Source organism: Pteropus vampyrus, unplaced genomic scaffold (genome assembly GCF_000151845.1).
Source record: "Pteropus vampyrus isolate Shadow unplaced genomic scaffold, Pvam_2.0 Scaffold1, whole genome shotgun sequence".
In the NCBI taxonomy this organism is placed as follows: Eukaryota; Metazoa; Chordata; class Mammalia; order Chiroptera; family Pteropodidae; genus Pteropus; species Pteropus vampyrus.
In genome coordinates, this window is record NW_011888782.1 from 21471207 (window position 1) to 21493792 (window position 22586).

A 22586-nucleotide genomic window follows, 5' to 3' on the forward strand; every position below is an offset into this window, starting at 1 on the left:
TTTTTTTTTTTTTTTTTTGCTTTATTTGACATTGCTTCCAGGTAAGTGGATAGTGTATCAGTATCAGCAAAATTAAATTACAGTTTCCAAAAAGAATATTTTGTGGGTTTTTTCATTAAAATTTTTAGTAGTTACTTAAAGGTAAAGGCTTTGAGATGAAAATATTTGACCACATTCTTTCTGAAATGTATTTTAGACTCATTTAGACAAATGTGAAAATGGGTAAAATTTTGAATAGCTAAGTCAGAATCAAATTAATTTGCTACTTAATATTGATAATTATTATACTTTCTTTTTGATGTATAGGCATGTAAAGTTGAAGATCTTGGCAAAGTGGATTTTGAAGATGAAATTAAAAAAAGATTTAAGATGGTGTATGTGCCAAATTGGTTCTCAGTAGACTTAAAAACAGGGGTAAGTTAGCAATTGATATTTGTGCCATTTGGGATAGTTGAAAATTTCTAATGTGGGTCAAAATTAAGTATTACTAGTTAGAGTCCTGTGTTTTTAAGTGTGAAAGGAAAAAATTTTTTCATGTTAATACTTGTAAAATGCAGTTTAAATGCCTTTTGGTATCCCAGTAAATTGTGGTTGCATTGAATCCCACGAAATACATTTTGATTCTGAACCTTTGGCTTAGCACCTTAGTTAAATAGCACAAATAAATAAAGGTTTAGACTTAGCTGAAGAATATATTCGAATGGAATGCCACCATCTTTTTTTTTTTTTTTTTTTTGACAGATGTTGACTATCACTTTGGATGAGAGTGACTGTTTTGCTGCTTGGGTTTCTGCAAAAGATGCTGGTTTCAGCAGCCCTGATGGGTCAGATCCAAAACGTGAGTTTGTGTCCTTCCTTCTCTTCTTCCTTGCAAAAGAGAAGGTGGGTCTGTGCTGTTTTTTGCTATGTGCTCATCTTTATTATGATTCTGTTATGTTTTGTCAGTATTTTTGGTCAGTGTTCTCCTAAGAATGTAGCATGTAGAATTACCTAATACAGACAGATATAGTTTTAGTGACTTCATATGAAAACAGCCCTTTCAAGAATGCAGCTCCTGTTTGTGGTTCCTCTGTTTTTAAAGAATGGCTATATCTAAACCAGATAGGATATCTGTTTGTTCCATGTTATCACTGCTTTAAACATTATAAGATAAAGTTTTAATAGACTTGGCGAAATCTGATTTTTTAAGCATCACTGGCATTGGGTTAAGAATTTAACATCAGAATATGTGAGAACTTATAATTTTTCTCTATTTTCAGGTGAAAATTACTAACTATTTTCCATTCCTTTTTAATAACTTTTTTTGTAGTGAACTTAGGAGGACTTTTACTCCAGGCACTGCTAGAATATTGGCCTAGAACACATGTGAATCCAATGGATGAAGAAGAAAATGAAGTAAACCATGGTTGGTGCTTTTATATCAGGATAATTGATTAAAAATTACTCAGAAGTTAAAGAAACTTCAACTGGTTATTTTAAGAAATATTTTAAGTATTTGCTAAATTGCAACAGAATATTTGTAGTGTGCCCAATTCATTGCCTCCTTTCTACAGCCCAAAGTAAACATCCATCCAGTCTTAACTGAGTTTTCAAGGAGCTTTCAATCAGTGAGACTGCTCTAGATAGATAGAATAAACCCAGTATGGTTAAAATGACCTTTGTCCTTAAAAGGAGGTAGCCTAGCAGGTATATTCCAAAGATACTTCTCAGAGTATCTGTAGACCTGCTGGGCTTACTGCCAAAGCTAGCTAATTAGTTGCATCAGAAAGCCAGGTTTGTCCTTGTCTAGCCATATTTCATGTTGGCGTGAGATGTTGAGGTTACTGAGTCTGAAGATCTACCTGGTCTTGGCTCTGAATGTTTCAAAAAATTAAATTCCAACTCAGAAGTGTCAGAGTGAACAAGTATGTATAAAGAATTAATGTCATAAACAGCATTCAAAAGCTGTGCGTGCCATAGGTAGCGGGTACAGCTCTCTCTGGGCAGCAGAGGAAGACGTGTTTTAAATGTCTGAGTTCGGCTCATTTTGACTAAAGAAGGGAAAACAAAACCTTAAAATTTGCCAGGTCATGTGTAACCTATGTCCTACTGTGTCCTACCTACTGAGGGCTTACTCTACTGAAAAGTGAATTCTCCGAAGATTCTGCTGAAGATTGCTTCTGGTGTTCAGCAGTGACAAGGGTTTAAATCTCTCTTGCAAGGGCGGCACACTTCTCTGAAAGCCAGTCTTCTGTTGTCCCTATCAGAGAAAGAGCACTGACCCCACCCATGTGGCCTTTCTTTTATGTCACCTGGCCCACTTTGCTCCCCATCAGCATTGTATAGTGGACTGCGAGCCAGAGAAAGATCTCTCCACAGGAGGTTGAGAAAGCTAGGTTCTGGTGTGGGCTCTGCCATTTATCAGCCATGTAGCTATGGGCATATCATTTCCTGTTCTTGGTTTGTCCTTCTGTATCTCTAACATGGCAGTTAGACAGGATGCCCTCAGAGGCCCAAAAAGATGATAAAGATTAAGTAATCAAGAAACAGTGGTATAGCCAGCACCCCTTTGGCTTCAGGCTATGTTTGGGGGAATATGGAAGAAGTGACAGGAAACCCCAAATCATCCTTAAAATCAAACTGCCATAGTGGAAGTAGGGCAGGGCCCACCCAGCTCCCCAGCCAGAGCTCAGGACACTGCACGTTCCACCTGTCTGGTAATCTGTACCTGCTCCATGCTCAGTGGGTACTCAGGAGTTGTTTAGATTATACTTTAAGCAGCTCAAGTATTCGGAGGCCCGTAGTGAGTTGTGGTTGGGGGTAATGAAGATAAATGTCTATGGACCCTGTCCTTCAGACTGACATTCTGGTAGGGCAGAGAGCCACTTAAAGCGTTCCATGATCAGAGACCAGTGCTGGATGCCACGAGGGAGGTTCTGATAGTGCTGTGGTTATCAGAGGGTGAGGTTGCTTCCACATTCAAAGGGAAGTGTTTATGGGGAGGTGGGGCAACTGCACTTGGGTCAGAAGATTACAAAGAAAACAGTGAAATGAAATCTGCCGAGAACAATAAAAACAATTATGACCTCTTTGAGGATTTCATTTTTCACTGATACCTCTGCCATTAGTTATGGCTGCCATTAAATATAAATTCTTTTTTCTGGCCCAAGAAATTTTTTGAGCTTGGTGTTCTAAAGAAAAAGCAGATTGTCATTTATGAACAGGCTGTCCTAGACTTCCTTGTGGCTCAAGTAGATGGTTATGTGTTTGTTTCAAATCTCAAACATTAATCTCTTCTATTAAAATCCTCTAAAATGCAGTCATTTTTCGTGAGGTACATCAGAAGTTGCTATATTTCTTCTTGTTAGGAATTTAACTTTGGTCTGTTTTTTTGCCTTTATTTCTGACTCTGGCTGACTTAAAAAGATGTTTAAGTTTAAAAATCTTACAGTGTTTGAAGGCTGTGTAAACAAAATGTTCAGAATCTGTGTTCTTAGCACTAACGCTGCATCTGACACCATCTGCATCTTTTTCTAGTAAATGGGGAGCAGGAGAACCGAGTCCAAAAGGGAAATGGATATTTTCAAGTGCCCCCTCACACCCCTGTGATCTTCGGTGAAGCTGGAGGCCGCACACTGTTCAGGTATGACTGAGGAGGGCTGGAGGCCCTGCCTGAGAATGCGTCCCGTTTGCTAAGAAGTATTGATTCAAACAGATGTTATAAATTGTTTATTATTAACTTCTGGGGGTGTCAGGGTTTTGGAAGCTTTTCCATCTCCATGAAATAGTTAAGTATCTAATGCTGTTAGACCACATTCTAGTTGAAAGCTGAGCCTCTGGTGTTAAAATGAGGTCAATACGTTGCTTCAAGGCAGCTTCTCTAGGTTTTCGCAGGAAAGTCTCACTTCCTCTGACTCAGCCAGCTTGAGTGCCGGGGTCAGGGAACATGATATCACCAGAAATTCCCGCCCTTGGGACAGCATCAAAGTAGGTAACTTCCCTCAGGCTGAGTCAGGGAAGATGGACCGGGCCGCTCCTGGGAAGGGTCGTGCCAGCAGTGGCCCGATCTGTTGCACAAGGCAGTCCTCGTGAGGCCCTGCGGGAAAGAGCTAGACCAGCTTTACCCCACACTGCCAGCAAGGCCCTGGCGGCATCACGGGGAGAGCTCACTGGGCTCTTTGGTAGGGCCAGGGGTAAGAAGAATGTTTGTCCGGCCTTGAGCACAGATTTCTCTTCCTTCGTGGTGGTTTCCTGAGAGTGTGGTTGCCAAAAGTAGCCTGACCCCGGTGTGTTTGGAGGCCCATGCCTTGCACAGGAGTGCTGCCCGGGGGCCTTTCTCAAGTGCTTTGGCGACACCCAGGTTTCCTTTCATCACCCGAGGACTCAGAGGGTGGACACCTGGCCTCGGAAGCTGGGGGCCTGAATTTTAGGGCCTGCTCTCTTAGCTGAGTGAGCTGTTTTGCCTGGCTGCACTTTACTTCCTCAGCTAAGTCAGGGTTATCCTAAAGGAACTCTGTAAGGGCCCCTCCATCTAATGTTTGTAACGGTGGTTTTGTCACCTGTGCTTATTGCATCCCTTATATCTGATGGCTGTGTTTAGGCTGCTCTGCCGAGATTCCGGAGGGGAGACTGAGTCGATGCTTCTTAATGAGACGGTGCCACAATGGGTAATTGACATCACTGTGGATGTAAGTGTCCTCCACTCCCACTTTGCCCTCTTACTTTTTTCCAAATCATGAAGGAAATTAAGAACTGCTTTAGACTATATAATCTTAAACTTTAATAAAAACTAGACTACCAAGTGGAATACTCTTCTGCTTCCATGAAGTTCCAAAGCTGCAGAAGTAGAATTGATAATTATTTATTTGTTTACATCTTTGTTGGTTTTTAATTATAAAAATAATATATGCTTATTAAAGAAAATAAAGCGAAACTCTTATCCTTTTCTCAATCACACTTTCTCTTCCACTCACTCCCTATCCTTCTCCCGAGGTAATAACTTAATAGTTTAGTGCATAGCCTTCAGTACCTAAGCATATATTATCTGTGTGTGTATACATGTGTTCATATAGTTCATTTTGCACAAGAACTATTGTACATACTGTTCTGCAACTAGGGTTTTTTTGTTTTGGTTTTTTTTTTTTCACTTAAAAATATATCTTGAACACTTTTTCATGTTTCTACATATGGATCACTCCCTTTTTAAAGACTATATAATATTCCATTGTATACACATACATTGTTTATTTAATCTGTTCCCTATTAATGGACATTTATGTTGTTTCCAATGTTTTCTATTACAAATAATGCTTCAGTGAACATCCTTGTACATATATCTTTGTGTACGTTTTAGGATAAATTCCTAGAAGTGGAATTGCTGGATCAAAGGGTATGCACATTTTAAATTCGATAGTTATTGCCAAATTGCCCTGCACAAAGGCTGTTTACACTCACACTCTCACCAACAGGATATGAGGGCCCATTTCCCCACACCCTCACCAACACTAGATACTTTTAATCTTTGCTAAAAAGATAGACAACTATTATTTCATTGTTTCAATATAATATATTTTTTTAAATGTAGTGAGATTAAGCATCTTTTCATAGTGGCCATTTGTATTTCTGTGAATTGCCAGTTTGTATTTTTTACTCATTTCTCTTTTGGGCTGTTTGTCTGTCTTATTTGTAGGAGTTATTCATATTGAATATTAATTCTTTGACTATTATTTGTGCCTCTCAATTGACTTTTTACTTTGTTTATGGTATCTTTGTCAGGCAAAAAGTTTTAATTTTTATATAATTAGACAAAATCTTTATGGCTCTGAATTTCACATCTTGCTTAGGTATTTTCTACTCCAAAGTAGCAAAAGTGTCCTCCTGTATTCTCTCCTAGTATGTTTATGATAATTGTTTATGTCTAGATCTTTAATCTATTAGAACTTCTTCTGTTTGGTATGAAGTTGGATGCTTACTTTTTACAAATGGATAGCCAGTGCACCAACACAATTTTTTAATAACCAATCAGTCCTTTTCTACTAATTTGAAATACTGTCCTTATCATATACTAAATTCCTGTATATACTTGGGTCTGTTTCTAGATGCTCTTATGTGCCGTTGACCTATTTTGTATATTCCTAAAGCCATATGATGAAAAGAGATTTAATCTCTAGAACCTTCAGAAAATTTGTTTTCTCTCCCACATATAATACCTCCAAGAACTTAAAGCCAGTGTGACACCTGATGGATAGTCTGTGGTCTTCTATAAGTCTGAGCTCCCCATAAACCACTACTTCCTTTGAGTATGAAACTCACCTGGGATGCATTGCTGACTTTAGGCCTGTGGCTTATTCTGGGAGGAGACATCCAGACAGGATATGACATGGAGGCTCGGAGGGGATTAATACCCAGAGAAAAAAATAACCAGTTAATTTTATTCTTCATCTAAGTATGTGGTTTACTTCACAGTAGACATCTAGGGGGTTGGCTGAAGTCTCTACTCTTGTTTAAAACCTCAGACCTCACTCTAATGTCAGAGGGAAAGAAAGTGGGAGGACCCGATTGGCCTTTCAGTTGGATGAGGGCCCTCACCAGCATAGAGTGTATGGTTTTGCTCAAAGGTGAATATTTTGGGTTTCTCTTAAGGCACTTAATTTTTTGTTTGGGGCTTTAGGTATCAGCCCTGATATTTTAATGTAGAATTGAGATTTGGGTTTATATGGCTTAAGTAATTAAAAGAAAATGTTTCCCTTTAATACCTCGAATTGTAATTTGAAAAGAGCCATACTTGCAAATTCATATTGCCACTGATGTTACATGTTATCTTTCATTACAAAACTAAATGTTATACTTTTCTGATATATTTTGTCTAAGGCTGACTTAGATAATTTGATAGCTTACTATAACTTTCATAGAAAATGATTTTTAATTGTAAAATAATTTGTAAATAATGTTTTCCTGTTGATATCGTTCTAATTTATCAGCTAATAAAAACTATTATACCTTTTTTTACTTTTAATATTTCAGAAAAATATGCCTAAATTCAACAAAATTCCTTTCTACCTCCAACCTCATGCATCTTCAGGAGCGAAAACCTTAAAAAAGTAAGTAAATGTAGTGTTTTTGATGCTTTAATCTATTACTAGAGAGTTTTTTTATTCTTTATGATTGCTTTTATAGCAGAAGAAGCAAATACTAGATATAAAGCTAGTTTTATAATATTGAAAGTTAATACAATTTAACCATTTACCAAGTAGCTACTGTGGTAAGCTACAGATGTTCACAAATAACTAAGACATGGATTTTTGGCTGGAGCTCTCCAGAAAGGCTTCTCGAAGGACATGGAATTTGAGCTGGACATGTAAGGATGGATAGAACTTCAAAAGAGAGATATTCCAGGTCCAGGAAATGATTTGATCAGGGATGTGGAAGTGAGAGCATACACATGTTGAAAATTAGCAAAGACTTATGTATCTTCAACACAAGATGTAGAGTTGGTGGGAAGATACTAGGAGGGAAGTCAGAGAAGAAATTAAGAGGTTTCATTGATGTATATCTTAGCAAATAAAGTCAACAAGACTTTAAAAACATTTTGTTAGGGAAATTTCTAAACAGATACAAAAAAGAGAATAGGAGAATGAACCCCCATCATCCCATCAAACAGCTTCAGTAATTTTCAGCACATGGCTAAACATTTTGCCTCATCTATACCTCTGCCTACCCTCCCACCCACCTACTTACACACACACACACACACGCACGCACGCACGCACACACGCACGCACATCCTAGATATCACTTCCACTAGATTTGATGATCCTAAGGTCAAGGTGGCTTTCAGAGTTTGAGCCCAAGCTACTTGGTTTGACCATTATTAAGTGATATCAGAAATATAGAAATAGGTTTGGGGGTGAGGAGGTTGATGAATGTAGTTTCGGACATGGAGCGTTTGAGTACCTGTTGTACATCCAGCTAGAGATACCCAGCCAGCTGTTGGGTTCGTGAGTCTGGAGTTCATGCAGGAGGTTGAGACTCAGGGTCTCGGCTGTAGGGAGGAGACGGCCCTAAGAGAAATGAGCACCGGGAGCATCAGAGCCTGGTGAGCCGTGGGGACTGCCTTCCCTTCCAGGAGCATTTAGTTTGCCCATGCTGCTCTGGGAAAATCTTTAAGGAAATAAAACCCAGAAGGCTATTATTCTTTAAGTATATGTAAGTTTTAAGAACATGTATTAAATCTCAGTTGCACATAATCTGTGCCTTAAAAAAACACTATAGAAAATCAATTGGCAATCCTAGAAATGGATTAAGGCAATGACTAAAAACTTTTTTTGGTTTATGTTTCTGTGGTATGTTTTCATAATTATCAAACGTTAACACCAAAGAATGTGGAAGAGAGACTATCCAGTGATTTCCTGAGGTCACAATCTGCCCTTGCTTTTCACAGAGATAGACTTTCTGCTAGTGACATGCTCCAAGTCCGGAAAGTAATGGAACATGTTTATGAGAAAATCATCAACTTGGATAATGAGTCTCAAACCACTAGCTCTTCTAATAATGAAAAACCAGGAGAACAGGAAAAAGAGGAGGATATTGCCGTGTTAGCAGAGGAGAAAATTGAACTTTTGTGCCAGGACCAGGTAAGTGGACTTGCCAACCACAGTCCCACTTTTCCAGTGCTGGTGCTCAGAAAGTCACATAATGTGGTACAGTTCTGGTTCCTGAGTCTGTTGCCTTTGGGGGGCTTCTGCTTTGACAGAGACTCCTAGGAACACTGCAGAAGCCCAATTATTGAGGCCCCTAACAGAGAAAGACACGGGACCATCTCGATTTGCAGGGCAGTATCCATAATGTTAGTTTAGGATTTGAGTGGCGGTAGGTGGAGCTGTTTTAAATCAAGGCGCACTCAAGGCCTTTCTGCAGAGGAATGGCTGAAGGTGGTGTTTCTGGCCCAGCCACACAAGCTGCACATCTCACTGTGCCTGGCTTTGTGCCTGCATGCATGGCAGCTGTGGCAGCAAGAGCAGCCCACCGGGTTTGGGGAAGGAGAGGACAAGCTGGGTCACCTGATGAGAGTCCTTGAGTTAACAGTAAAAGTCTTAAATATTAGAGGCTCTGACAGTTTTTTATTACTCATTTTTTGCTATTCAGGTTTTGGATCCAAATATGGACCTTCGAACAGTGAAACACTTCATATGGAAGAGCGGTGGTGACCTCACTCTCCATTACCGGCAGAAGTCCACGTGAAGGGTGGGCAGACGCTCCTGGGTATTCATTTACTGACCTTCCTCTGTGGCCCCAAGAGTAGTCCTAGGAAGCCCACTGAGCCCCAGCGGAAGCGACTTCTACCGGCCAATTTGGTGTGGACCGAGATTCTTTTTCAGTTGAAGTGACTAATCGAGATGTAATATAGAAACCAGTCTCCTCGTGTAGATTAAGCTGTCCCCAGGGAGGCAGAGTGAGAGCAGAAGAGCCCCCAGCAGACTATGTCTTGTGAGATGTACAGAGAACTGATGACAGGCCAGCGCACACGTGGCTTCCTCCTTTTATTTCAAAGGACCTTATCTTTGTTAGCACTTGTTAGAGACACATTGGTAGAGCCACATCTGTCACTGTGTTTCAACTTCAACTTCAAACCCACACGCTCTGTAGCTTTTCTAAGAGAGTACATTCCATTCATGCAGTACCCATGAAAGCTTTTTCCAGGTTTGTCATTAAAAAAAAAAATTGTTTTCACCATTTAAGACAGTTATTTTTAATAAGAACTTCTTGTTGCACAATTCGAGAGCCAGCTCATTTCATAATAAATGATTGTTGTTGGGTTTGTTTTTAATGTTGCATCTCAGATGTGTTCTTGTAGGAAGATCTTTTGAAATTCAGGGGCTGGATCATAGCACTTGGACTGCCAGACCAGGATACGCCCACCCGTGCCCAGTGATGCCCGTGCCCCTCAGCACCCCGGACTGTGTGGCAGCCACATCAAGACATGGCTGTTCTACTCCTTCCTCCTCTATGTTGTTTTATTTACAGGTAAAGCCAGGAGACACCACAGGTTCTTGCTCTAGGTGAGCAGCATGATACCATCAACACTTAAGACCATGATGAAATTTCAACTTCATTTAAATGCTACCTAAAATTTATGGTGTCAGAGTGAAAGGGTGTCAGTGAGTTAATTCAGTATTCATATCCTGGAAGTATACATTTTTGTTTTTCCAGAGTTTTATATGCAGGTTTTTGTTGTTGAACCTATATCCAGATTTCTTTTCACTGTTCTTTCTAACAATCTAAAGTTTTCATAGACTCATTTGGATCCTGTACAGAATATAACTTATTGGAGATAAACACTTCAACTTTTGGCAGAAAAACACTCTTTGGATTCTCCCCAAGGTCATTTGTATTCAGACTAGAACAATGGTCCGCCCCATCAAACTACATGAGACAAGCCTCCTGTATGAAGCCAGAAGCACAAGTGCCTTCAGAGGGCAGTTTATTCCAGTCCAGTTGCCTCCCCAGCTTGTGTGTGGCCTGTCCCCACAACAGCAGGGACTGGGGAGGGCGTGGGGAGGATTTTTTCTTTTCTGCATCTTCACAGGTTCAGCTGGAGGCAGCTGATGGGCCTGGGTCCAGACCTTACTGTTTGAGCTATTCTGATCCGCACAGCTGTAGACAGGGTTCCCTCACTGCTAGTCAGCCTCCTTTGGAAAGTGGACAAGTCATTGCCTCTGGCTCTTTGAAGAAGTGAGCGAAGACATGCCACGTTTCCACCGAGTCTTTCTCCCCTGCGCAGACAGCAGCCGGCTTCTTTTTTAAAAAATCCTTTATATCTGTTGGATACAATAGTGCGCTTTTGGTGCACATTTTTTAGCAATAGTTGTGAATTAATGTCAAAAAAAAAAAAGAAGAAACCTCATTTACCAGCCCTCAGTTGTGTTTGCATGAGGGGCCCTAGGGCTAAAGGAATGAGTTTTGCTGGGCCATTTCGCCCCAGGTGCGGAGCCTCAGGGTGGCTGTGCTCCCTTTCTGTCATAGATCTGAGCCCCAGCATGGTTGTACTTTTTTTCCTTCCAGTTAAACCAGTAATCATGTCCAGAAAGTTTGACAGTCTGCAATGCCAAAAGGGTAAAAATCTGTATTTCACAGTTGTACAGAATAAAGGCTTTAGTTAAAATATTTTGAAGTTTATTTTTTTCACTTGTCATTTTCCTTCATAGCAAATTACAGAGAAATTAAGAAACCTCTGGTTTCGTGTTTACCCTGGAAATTATTAGCACTGATATTTATTTTATCCTGCAATTTAGGGAGGGGAGTATGAAAGTGAGGAAGAACCAGAACCTTGGGTGAGGGTGACCTCAGGTCAAGGGAAGCTGCGTAACTTCCTGGATTCCGGAGGACCGGAGGACGGGACACCAGGCTCCAGCACTGGCTTTGGGCATGAGGCCTCCCTGCCTTGGAGGCTTATCAGCCACTCTGATGGGCTTGACAAGGCTTGTTTTAAATGCAGTCACAGTGCTAGAAACTCAGTGTTTGCTGATTTGGGGCCCGCCCTCCATAAACTTGGTCTGTGTCCCCCAGAGCAGACAGTCCTTGTCCTACGGGCCTAACAGAGCTCTCATTTCCTTGTGAGTGCAGACGCTACAAATCAAGCAGCAAAGGAGGGACTTTATCTGGACAGAGGCTAGAAGACCAGAGGCAGCTTTAATGGTCATCAGCAAGGAGTGTGGGAAGGTGAGGGACTAGCCAAGACAGGACTTCAGGTGACAAAGGGCTGTCCCTGGGTGGAGCCTTTCTCTTCCCGTAGGAACTGGGCAGAGCAGAAGAACCAACCTAGCCTTTGCCTCCCAAGGTACCTGGTGGTGGGAGGAACAGCCCCCTCCCGCAATACTATAGGAAAGAAATAGTATAGGAAGCCAGGCCTTGCCCCCTCTTGTCCAGGCCCCTCATTCCCCTTTGTGGTGGGGGCTGTGTGTAGACAGATCCAGTCAAGACTGGCTTTGGGAGTTTGCTCAGGTTGGTGATCTTAAATTTGTAACTTACTTATTTACCAGTGGAGCTGGCCGGATGCCTTGTATATTTAGAAAAGACTTGTATAAGTTTGGGAGCTGACAGGAGTCACCACTGGGGATACCAGGTCTGTAGGGTACAGGCCCTGGGGAAGGAACATCGTGGTCCAAGCACAGGTGAGTCTGCTGAAGGGCCTGATTTCCAGTCCTTCTCAAGGGAACGTAGTCACGTTCACTGCGCCTCCAACTGTGACTGGCCTGTCAGCCTAAGCCAACTGTGCAGTGTAGCACATGGATGAGGGCACATGACAGAAGAGAGAATAATTGGGGATTCAGGGGTCCCCAGAGCATGGGGGTGCCTTCTAGTACAGACAGGGCTGGCTGAGTGGGGGTGCCTTCTAGTACAGACAGGGCTGGCTGAGTTGTGCAGGAAGAATCAAAGCAATCAGACATCCCACACCAACCCCTTCCTCACCTCATCATCACACCTGATCGTGTCTGGACCCTGCTGCCTCCTGGGAAGCCACAGTGGCCAAGCAAGAGCAGGCACTGGACCTAAGGGTACACGGCCAAAAGATGCCCTTCCCCGTGGCCCACGCCCCTACACAAGCAGCAAAGCAGCCTTCCCTACCCTAGCTCCTGCCAGACAATCTGGGGTGCTACTCCCAGCCCCCTACAAGTGCCCAATTCCCCAAAGCCAGGACCATCATGCAGAATTAATGCTGGGAGGTCATCTCTTGGAGACCAGTAAGGTCTTGAGTGGACACGAAAGCCCCTGGCCAGCAGAAGTCCCTGCATGTCACTCGGAACCGCAGCCTAGGAAGCTGAACACACTGGGCTGGGCCCCATAGTGTGGCCTGAGTAGTCTCCCCACATATGGGCCTCATGAAGTGCCATCAGGGGCCTCGTCACAGCCCAGGGTGTTATTCAGGGGTAGAGAGCTGGGCCTGGCTGGCTGCACCCTCAGCCTCAGCCTCTGCCCCCAAATCTGAACACTCTGTGCTTGCCGGCTCCTCTTCAGCCTGAGCTTCAAGCAGCTCAGCAGACAGCCCATCTTCCGGTGAGGCTGCAGAGGTGAGGCTGTCGGGAAGGGTCAGCTGAGGTAGGTGGTCCAGAGGCTGGGCCTGGGCACCTGGGCTGTCCGGGAAGGAGACCTCAAACTCCGATCCAGACCACGTGGCCTCACCTGAAACACAGGGCGGGGCTGAGGAGGCCTGCAGAACCCAGGGCCAGTGTGGCCCAGGACATTAACACCATTGACCCCCAAATCCCACCCCAGGTGCTGATGGGAGATGGGAAACCTAGTGTACAATGCCTTGCTGTGGCTGGATTCCTTCCGAAGGCCAGCCTCTAACCTAGCTGAGAAACTGGGGGCAGCCTTACGGACAACCCTTCCCAGCTGGCTTCAGAAGGTGCCAGCCACTCACCGCCACGCTCATGAGAACTGCTGCTGGAGCAGATGTCCTCCAGCCCTGAGGTGGAGAGAGCTGTGGAGCTCAGCTCTGTGGAAGAGGGCAGGCTGGGCCAGACGCTGGCATTGCTGCTGTCCAGGAGGGAGATGCCTGACACATCCAGGAAGCCTAGGGAAAGGGGCACAGTCCTTTGACAGCACAAAACCCTGCCCGCTAAAGGCCAGTACCCTGGGCTCACTCTGGCCCAGCCTAAGACTAATCTCAGCCAGCGGTGATGCTCCCCTACCCCCACCCCCACCCCCACCCCCACCCCAAAGAGGTTCTCCACTTCCTGTTTCTGATGAAAGAAAGGGGCCTGGCATTGGGCATCATGGGACTAGCGCAGTGGCAGAAGGCCCAAGCCCTGCTCTGTCCCCAGTTTGCTATGTGACCTTGAGCAGGCCACCTCTCTTCTCTGGACTGCAGTCTTTCCATCCACACACTGGACCAAGTCACCTGCAACCACCTTGGTGTATATGAGACAAGAGAGTTGGCAGGTCTGAGGACGGTTTTGGCACTGCCACCAAAGCCCAGCCCTGAGGCTAGGGCTCCCTTCTCCCGGGATGCCAGGTTCCTCAGCCTCCCCCCTGGGGCCTGCTCACTACCTGGGTCCATGACTCGCTGCACTGGAGGCGGAGGCTGAAGAGAAGTCTCCATGGAATGTGGAAGTCCCCCAAGGCCAGGCACACCGTGGCTGGGATTTACAGGCTCAGGAAGCTGTCCCTCCATGGAGCAGCCAGGCGCCTGCAGCAAGGCCTAGGGGAGCCAGGGAAGAAAAGGGAACAGGGAGAGGGCAGTCAGGACAGCATCCTGACCTCGACCTAACCCCCAGCCCATGCCTGCCCCAGAAGCTCTGCCTGTAGGAGCAAACAGCCTTGCGATCTGCCCCTTCCTCTACAGGTGATGTGAAGTCATGCGGAGGGGCATGGCTGGCCCCTCTGCAGTGCTGACACGGACGGGGAGCACTCTTCCTACTCTGCTGATCCCAGGTGTTCACCTGGCCAGGCCCCATCAATGACCCACAAGAAGAGAAGGCCTTCCTTGAATTCCAGTGTGCCTGGAGAGCAGTCCTCACGTGCCCTGGGTACAGACCCAGGTGCCAGCCCCGTGCCCAAAGGCACTCAGGCGACCTGCTCAAGCAGCCAGACCGGCGCTCCCATGCAGACTTGGCCAGACAACTTGCCCAGGGTTCTAGATGCCCAGCTCCTGGACCGACTTCACCACAATGGCTCAGGCACTGAACAAGGCTCTACCCATCTCTGAGCCTCAGTTTCCCACTCATGAAATGAAAGTGACAACCAATGCCTCACCGCTACCTTCACTTCCAGACCAAAGTGGCAAGAGAACCCAAGTGGGCTTCACTGTCCCAGAATGGGCCCATCTGCCCCTACTGGATCCCGGAAGCAGATGGGCCTCCTATGGGCTCCAGAGTCCTCTCTCCCCAGCTGGCAGGCCCCTCTGCCCACATGAAGCTCCCCTCTTCCCCCGGCTGGCAGGTGCTCCCCACGTACCTCCATATAGTCACTCTGCCTAGAACCCATCTGTGGGCCAGGAAGGACAGGAGAGTCCTGAGGGGTGGGTCCAATTGGTGGGGTAACAGATGGCAGAGTATCAGGTGGTGGGGCCCCTGGTGGTGGGGTACCAGGTGACGGGGCACCAGTTGACAGGGCACCAGGTGGCTTCTTGTGGTGGCTGGGGGATTGGGTTGGGATCCGGTGCAGATACCCGTAGCCGATACCACACCCGAGACTGCCAAAGGCCAGAAACATTCAATCCAGAAGCTGTCCCACATAGTCCCACAGCTCTTCCTACCTCTGCCACCCCCACCCACTAAGGGCAGTGAGGGGGTTGAAAGGGTGCCTCCTGGACCAATGATCGGCTTCAGGACCCCTGGGACCCGGACCAACCCTCCACCCCCACCATGGGACTCTGGAGGTCCATGCCCAACTGGCCAGGCCTACCCAGGGCCCCACCAGGTCCCCACCCTACAGCCCTCCACGCCCAGGAAGTACCTGCCCTCTCCACCCCAGGCTGCGTTGGGAGTTACAGTCACCTCCCGGCAGGAGTCAGACTCGGAGTTATACACCATCAGCTTCAAGGGCTTCCCCTCGTGGGACTCAATGAGTGAGAAGAAGTCCTCGGACTATGACAAACACACAGCGCCTGAGCCCTGCTCCCAGCACTGGAATCGGGTACTTCTCATAAGCAGCACTCCTTGCCCCATGCCCCGTCGGGGACCTGGGGAGGGGCGGGCCGCGGGCTCCTCACCTCCTGGAGGATCTGGTCTGAGCCAACCACGTAGTCTGTGTAGGGGCGCAGGCCGGCGAGGGAGGCAGGCGAAGAGGGCTCCACATCCTGGGGAAAGAGCCTCAAACTATCGGCCTTGCTAATGAAGGTAGGGGAGAAGACAGCGGGGCTGCCTCTCCAGGTAGTAGTAAGTGGGACGCTTGTCCTTCTTCCCCAGTTCCACAGCCTGCCCAGCAGAGGGCAGCACCGTGGCATGGCTCCCTGCGCTGAGACCTGGAATCTGACCTGGGCTCAACTCTTGACTCCACTAACTGCTAGCTGGGTGACTGCGGACAACTACTTAACTCCCAGCCTCGGTTCCCCCACAATTAAAAGTAGGCTATGTAATGCTTCTTCATAGGGTTGCTGAGAATATTTTAAAAATAGTATACGTAAAGAATGAAAACCACACCCTGGCCCATAATAAGTGCCCAATTGCATTGCTGCTGCTGCTGCTGCTGCTGCAGGCTTGTGGCCGAAGATCCCTGGGTAGGGGCTGGAGGCGAGGGCGGTGAGAGGAACTGGGCACGAAGATTCCTTTCTCCCTTGGAAAACTCCACCCTCCCGATCTCCCAGAGAGATGCAAAGGGGTTTGCACCATCACCCCCACTGCACTCATGGACAAACTGAGGCAGGCTGAAAAGGGTGAGAAGGCTTCTCCAAGAAGCCAGCGAGCAACAGAAACCAAATCAGCCGGTTTCCAACTCAGGGCACCCTCCTTCCATCAAGCTGCAGGACCCAGCATTCTTAAGAACTTGGGTACCATTAGGAGACGTACATGTCACATGTGCATGTGTGTCTGTGAACAGACACACGGCAACATCTGTGACAATGAAACTCAGTCACTGAGATTCATTAAAGTTCAGATCCCACACACCAGCCCAGTGCCCAAAGGTGCTCTCAGGGGACCTGCCAGGAAAAAACATGATACTGGCATCTTATAGAATGTACCAGAAAACACACGCACGCGCGTGTGCATGTGCTCTCTCTCTCTCATCCTCTCTCTCTCTCTCCTAAAAGCAGCAGCAACACACTGGCAGTACAACCACCTTGCCAGGAGATGGTATCCCTACCTTTCAAACTAAGAAACCGTGGTATAAAGGATAACAAAGAGCCCAAAGTCACGTGGCTAACAAGAGGCAGGGCACACTGTGCAGGCAATGATGTGCTGCCCTCTCTAGGACACTGGAACGAGTGAGGCCAGATCCTGCCCTCGGGGGGTCCTAGGACAGACCCACTGGCTATTGGCCTATCTCAGCTGCGCCCACACTCCATCCCCTACCCCCAGTTACCCCTATACACACACACACGCACACACACACACACACACACCCACGATGGCCCCACTGCCTTCCCCTACATGCCCTGCCCACACAGCCCCATGCCCCACTCAGCACCCCACCTTCGTCGTGCCCAGCCCCACCCCACTCACCAGCACATGCCACACGTGTTCGCTGGCCCTGCGGAAGCTGCAGAAGCGCACACTGGCGCCCAGCAGGCCCTGGCCGCCCCACATGTTGCTGGGTACCACCTCCACCTCGCGCACCTTCATGGTCTTCATGTTGAACACCTCCAGCTTCACGGGCTTCTCCACGTTGGCCTTCAGCAGGGCCTTCAGTGTGTCATTCTCCTTGTTCTGCAAGGGCAGGAGGCTGACTCCAAAGACCCCCCCAAACCCCAGCCGGGCCCCTCAGACAATTCTGGGTCTGAGATAGGGCAACGGCTTGGTGGCCAGCTACCCTGGCAGGGCCTGGTGCGAGATGAGCTGGGGCAGTGGCTGGGCCCAGGTGCATAGGCCAGGCCTAGGTCTGCAGCTACGGTGCCCCCCACCACCCCCAAGCAATGCCAAACCTGCCTCCCTCGGCCCAGAAAACATGACAAAGTAAGAAAAGAGCCTCCTGGCTCCAGAGCACTGCAGTGCTACTCGCCCTGAGCTGCCTCTTGTCCAGAGGCCTCACATTTCTCATGCCCCAAGGGGCAGCTCCTTAAGCCTTGTGGCCACCTCCAAGAGTCCATTTGCCTCCAGCCTGCCCTGGAGAGCTCAGGAGCTGAGCCATGGGCCGGCCCCCAGTCAGGCTAAGTACAGCCCTGGGAGAAGGAAAGATGGGGCTGGGCCTCCCTGCAGAAAAAAAGGGACAGAAGGAAACACACGGACACACAGACAGACAGATAGACACACACACACGCACGCACAGCAAAGCAGAGGCGGGATGTGGGAGCTCACCAGCCTCGAGTGCCCGATGGTGATGATGAAGTCAAAGTAGGGCTCCAGGCCCGCCTGCTGGGCTGGGGAGTTCTCCTGCACCTGCCGACAGCAAAGGCCAGTCACTGTGCCAGTTCCCGTGACCTCTAAGAAGTCATTGGCCCTCACGTTCAGAGGCCATCACCACTCCTGTGTCCCGACAAGGATGCATGAACTGTTCTGGATAGGCCACATGTGGACATTGTCAAAGTCCATCCTCTCTGTCTACCTTCCTGGACACAAATTTTCCTCTTTCGGAAAATGGTTCTTTCCTGATCATGAACCACAGGTCATGCTTCCAGAAGTCCCTCACAGAAGAGCCCAGGGCTGCCCTGGGGACTACCAGGAGGCCACATGAAGACAGGGTGGGCAGGCCTATGGGGAAAACCAGGAGAGTTTACTGGAATGGCTTAGATGTGGACAGGATGGGAGGGCCTGACGTATGATAGATGGAACCAAGGCTGCGTCCAGAAAGAGGCAGCAGGGAAGGCGGCCTGTGGCCAGATCCCAGTGAGCCCCAGACCCTGTGGCAACAGACTGAAGGTCAGTCCAGCTGCTGAGGAACCGTGGCTGGAGAGAGCAGACCCCACAGGCAGGAAGGAGCCTGAGCTAGGGAGCCCCGTGAGCAGCGACGAATCTCTGCCTTGCAATCAAGCCTCTACTGCCAGGCAGGACCTCTCCTCCAGGAGCCATTCTGAGCCCAAGGATGCTCTCTGCTCTGCCCTGAACTTAGGAACTCCCTGCTGTCTCCAAAAGCACAACCACCAGGGCATGCAGCCATGGTAGAAATCCATCTCAAAGGCCCTATTTATAGAGCCTTGCTCAAACAATGCTGCCTTTATCCCCAGGCCCCAATTCTGAAGGTGGGCCCCACACCCTCAGGCCTTTGGCTCAGAGCACTAGACGCTCTGCAGATCAGGCATGAGCCAGGCCCCAGCCCAGAGGGCACAGAGGTTCTGGACACTTCTGCAGGAGAAGGCCCTGTGGCTTCTGCCATCCACCAGCCCCTCCAGTCCTGGATTCTCCAAGCTGAAGGGGTGCTCACTGCTGAGCTTTCAGATCAAGGCCCATTTGCCCCTGAAATTAATTAAGACTCTCCTGGCAGCATCACCAATTGAGTCTCTGCTTGCCACATCTAGGAGCTGCCATGGCTTCCTATGAGAGCACACCCAGAAGCCACTCGAACCCCAGTTAGCCCAGCTCAGAGGACAACTGTATCTGCTCAGAGGCCCGGCTACCACCTGACCCCTTCAGGGGAAAGCTGGGACAAAGTGGCCTTGGAAAACCAAAGGGCAATTAATGGAGAACAGCTTGGGGAGTACTCCCCAAGTGGCTCGGGGCTACTCCTACGCCTCTCCATCTCCCTCTAGAACAGCCCTGCTCCTGAGGCCATGCCCACCCAGGGCCTCTGCCCACTCTCTCCTGTGGCCCTGTCCTCCATCTCGCAGGTACTCACTGCTCTTGCCCAAGGCCTTGTCATCACCTGCTGTGACTCCAGAGGGGAAATAATCTCTGCTGCTGCTGCCCACGACACCCCCGACTGTACCCCCACTCCTGCAACAAGGGCCCTCTCTCCAGCTCTGCCTTGGGCATTCTCATCACACCTGGCCCTGTAGCCCGACCGCCCATAACTGTCCCCCCTGTCTTCCCCATCGGACCGTATGTGATGAACCATGACAGCAGCAGACAGTCACTGAGGGTTGGCTGGGTGCCAGGGGACTGCACCACCTGCTTTAGATCATTTAACCCTTTTACTAACCTCAACTTACAGAGGAGGAAGAGACTCAGTGATTCAGTAACCTGCTCCTAACCACTGCCCTGGAACAGCCACTTCTGGTGAATCCTCCACTGCCTCCAAGCTCGCTGAAGGCGGGGGCTTCTCCAGTGCGCCTGGCAGGCAGTGGGAATGCCAATATTTATAGAAGGCAGCACACCTGTTCTTCAGTTTTTAAAAATGTAAATAGGTTATGTCACACCTCCACTCAAAACTCCCCAATGGCTCCACATCTCAGAAGAAAACCCCAAATCTTCAGGACAACATGCAAGGTCCAGCGCAGCCTGATCTCATCCTTGACCGCTCTCCTTGCCTAGACCACACCATCCCAGCACACCAGCCTCCTCCACCTCCGGACCTCCTTCTGCCCGGAAGGCTCCTCCCCTGAGCATCTGTATTCTCCACTCCCTACTTCCTTCAGAAGTGTCTGTTCACACATTACTTGGTCAGAGGCCTTTCTGGACCCCTCTATCCAAAACAGTACCCACGCCTCATTCTGTAACCCCTTACCCTGCTTTATTTTTCTCCCTAGCACTCCTCACCACCTACCATATATTTCTATTTCTTGTCTGGCTCCCTTCTCTCCCTGCTGGCATCCAAACATAAGCTCCACGAGAACAGGGATGATGTCTGTTCTGTTCACTGCTTTATCTGTTCACTGCCACAAAGCAGGTAGCTCAAAACTATCTGTTTTTGTGAATGAAGACCTCCCATCTTTGGACCCCTCCACTCTGTCCCTCCCCAATAAGGCCCTTCCTGTCTTCACTCTCACCATCACCCCATCCCTCCCTTTTACCAATATCCTCAATTCCTTTGCCTACCATCAAATCTGTTGGAAGATCCTCCTGCTGGATGCATTCCACTGTCCCACCCTTTCTGAGGTGCCTCACCATGATGATGTCCGCTAGAGAAAGCTCATCACCGAGCACAAATCCTGTCAACTCTGGGTCCTGGCTTTTATTTTAGAAAACCCCTTCTTTAACGCCCCCCACCCCCACCCCGTGACTGATAACAGGGCCTGCCAATCACGATACAGACTACGCAATAGCCAGGCACCAAAACTGACAAGTTTGCACCCTTCTCTGCAGCCATCCACGCTGTACAAGGGGAAAGGGGTTATTTCCCGCTGCGCTCCTGCCAGAGACCCTCCGGTGCCTGTCACCTCGGTTACGGCCCCTCTACGCAGCACAGTTCCTGACCCCAAATCTCCATCTGGCTGAGGGCCCCTCTCCTCGCCTTTGGACTCGAGGAACCCCACTCCGTCTCCACGTTCCCCAGAGTGCTCACCCAGATCTCCTTATAGCGACACGTCAACGGCGACCTTACAGCGCCTCTCCGCGATGTTTCACCCGCGGACCCTCCCACTGCTGCAAATGCTCTCCTCGTGCCTTCTGCGGCTTTCTCCCACTCCCCCTTTCCCTGGCTGGTTCTAACTGGTCCTCGGGCCCCGCAAGCCTTTCCGACCCCACGACGGGCGGGATGCGCCCCCCGCAGCTGGTGTCCACTTGGTTACCCCGACCCCCTGGACCGAAGAGCGAAGACCGCCGGGGCCTGGGAGTTACCGGCTCTCTCCGCATGCCCAGCACAAAGCGCGGCACACAGCAGGCGATCATAAATGTGACCTAAGTGCCCAAATGCGTCTCGACTGGACCCGGTGCAATCCTCACCCGGGAAAAGTGCCATTCCGGGGCGGCCCGACCCGGCCAGGAAACGCTCCCGTTTCCTGCACAGCTGGCATTGGGATGGGTGCCGGGCCAACCGCGGCCCCAGACAGGCCAGGGGCCAGGAGTGCCGCGGGGCGGCCTCTCGCGGGCGGCTCCCACCAGGAAAGGGAGCAACACCCTCCACCGGGGCGGTCGCGCCAGGACCGGGATCCCGCCGCTACCGTCCTCGAGCCGGCGATCAGGCATCCAGGCGCGCCGGGCCAAGGTCCCCGGCGCCACGGGGGCGACTCACCCCATGCAGGTGGAAGCCCTCGGCGCCGCCCGCGGGCTGCTCGGCGCTGGCGCCCAGGCCCATGGCAACCGCCCGGCTCCGGCGCCGGTGCCCCTAACCTGCGTGCAGACCCGGTGCCGCCAGCAGGGACTCGCCCTCTCGGCGCTCGATTACCAGCGCCTTGTCACGTGGGCGCCTCGCTACTCCGGCCCCTGACTCTGACGCTCTTAGCAACCGGCGGGCAGCTCCGTCTCCAAGGACGCGCGCGCCTCCGACTTCCGGCTGCGAGAGGCGTGCCCAGGACCCTGACTCGGGAATCCCGCCCCGCGCGGCCCCACCAGACCCGGTCTTGGAGCGGTGAGCGCCCGGAGATGAGCTGCAATGACTCCTCCCTTATGGTGCGTGGCCCAGACGCTGCCCGGCCGCTCCCTTTGGGACTTTCCGCCCCTGGACCGGTGACCCCCGCGCCCTGCTGCTCTCCTGCCACCTCTCTGCCTGCTCCTGATGTTCCCTTTACCCGCCTCTGTCCTCGGCCGCTACAGGCTGTCCTGATTCCTTCTCGGCTCACTCTCTCTAGCGAGTGCATCCTCTCTAGTGCTTTCTGTGCACCCTAAGCCCCAAGTCCGCATCCCTACCCAGTCCTGTCCCCGAGCTCCTCTAAACCAACGCATCCCAAACCCATCTCCATCATCTTGCTATCATTTCGCCTTCCCCTGCTGGTGCCTCTTCTGTGTCCCCCGCCTCCTTAGATGGCACCACCATTTGATCCCCACCATACTTAACTCTTCCCCATCTCCATCCCCTGATCCTATCAGCAAGAAATGTCAGCTCCTATATATTTCCTGATGTCGCCCACTTCTTTTTATCTCCTAGACCAGGATCACCACCATCTCACCCCTGGGTACCAGCAACAGCCCCAATCCCAA

The 22586-nt window shown here is 49.2% G+C and overlaps 2 protein-coding genes and 1 long non-coding RNA gene across 8 annotated transcripts in view; 2 read left to right on the top strand and 1 right to left on the bottom strand.

Annotated features, from left to right (window-relative positions):
- LOC111747429 overlaps positions 1-3510 on the top strand; it is a 3855-nt gene extending 345 nt beyond the window's left edge. The window contains exons 2-3 of the long non-coding RNA XR_002783531.1: positions 883-886; positions 1722-3510. This is a non-coding gene — a long non-coding RNA (uncharacterized LOC111747429). The remainder of the gene's footprint in view (positions 1-882; positions 887-1721) is intronic.
- The window catches only part of WDR48 (WD repeat domain 48), a 43854-nt gene extending 32712 nt beyond the window's left edge, over positions 1-11142 (top strand). Inside the window, exons 15-19 of the mRNA XM_011366737.2 lie at positions 3517-3622; positions 4580-4667; positions 7003-7079; positions 8420-8612; positions 9124-11142. Of these exons, the coding sequence (XP_011365039.1) occupies positions 3517-3622; positions 4580-4667; positions 7003-7079; positions 8420-8612; positions 9124-9219 (560 nt within the window). The 3' untranslated portion in view covers positions 9220-11142. The remainder of the gene's footprint in view (positions 1-3516; positions 3623-4579; positions 4668-7002; positions 7080-8419; positions 8613-9123) is intronic.
- Positions 11143-12367: 1225 nt separating this feature from the next.
- Positions 12368-21842, bottom strand: GORASP1 (golgi reassembly stacking protein 1). Of its 6 annotated transcripts, none has more exons than XM_023538284.1 (9): positions 21682-21842; positions 17934-18014; positions 17142-17345; positions 15692-15778; positions 15436-15566; positions 14935-15172; positions 14029-14179; positions 13400-13552; positions 12368-13158 (listed from the first exon to the last, which is right to left on the bottom strand). In XM_023538284.1, exons 1-9 carry the CDS (start codon positions 21742-21744, stop codon positions 12896-12898), a joined length of 1371 nt encoding a protein of 456 aa, XP_023394052.1. In that variant the 5' UTR covers positions 21745-21842; the 3' UTR covers positions 12368-12895. The 6 variants fall into 6 exon arrangements, with proteins under 6 accessions (XP_023394052.1, XP_023394097.1, XP_023394029.1 ...); XM_023538329.1 differs by having other exon boundaries at positions 21780-21798; XM_023538261.1 differs by lacking the exon at positions 21682-21842 and adding an exon at positions 21393-21674 and having other exon boundaries at positions 17256-17345.
- Between the last annotated feature and the right edge of the window lie 744 nt (positions 21843-22586).

Coding starts and splice junctions, on each gene's coding strand:
- GORASP1 (XM_023538244.1), bottom strand. CDS start 21,635: ATGCCTGATCGCCGGCTCGAGGACGGTAGCGGCGGGATCCCGGTCCTG. Junction 15,173..15,435: donor GCCTGGGGTGGAGAGGGCAG/GTACTTCCTGGG, acceptor GGCCTTTGGCAG/TCTCGGGTGTGGTATCGGCT. Junction 14,180..14,934: donor GGCAGAGTGACTATATGGAG/GTACGTGGGGAG, acceptor TGGCTCCCCTAG/GCCTTGCTGCAGGCGCCTGG.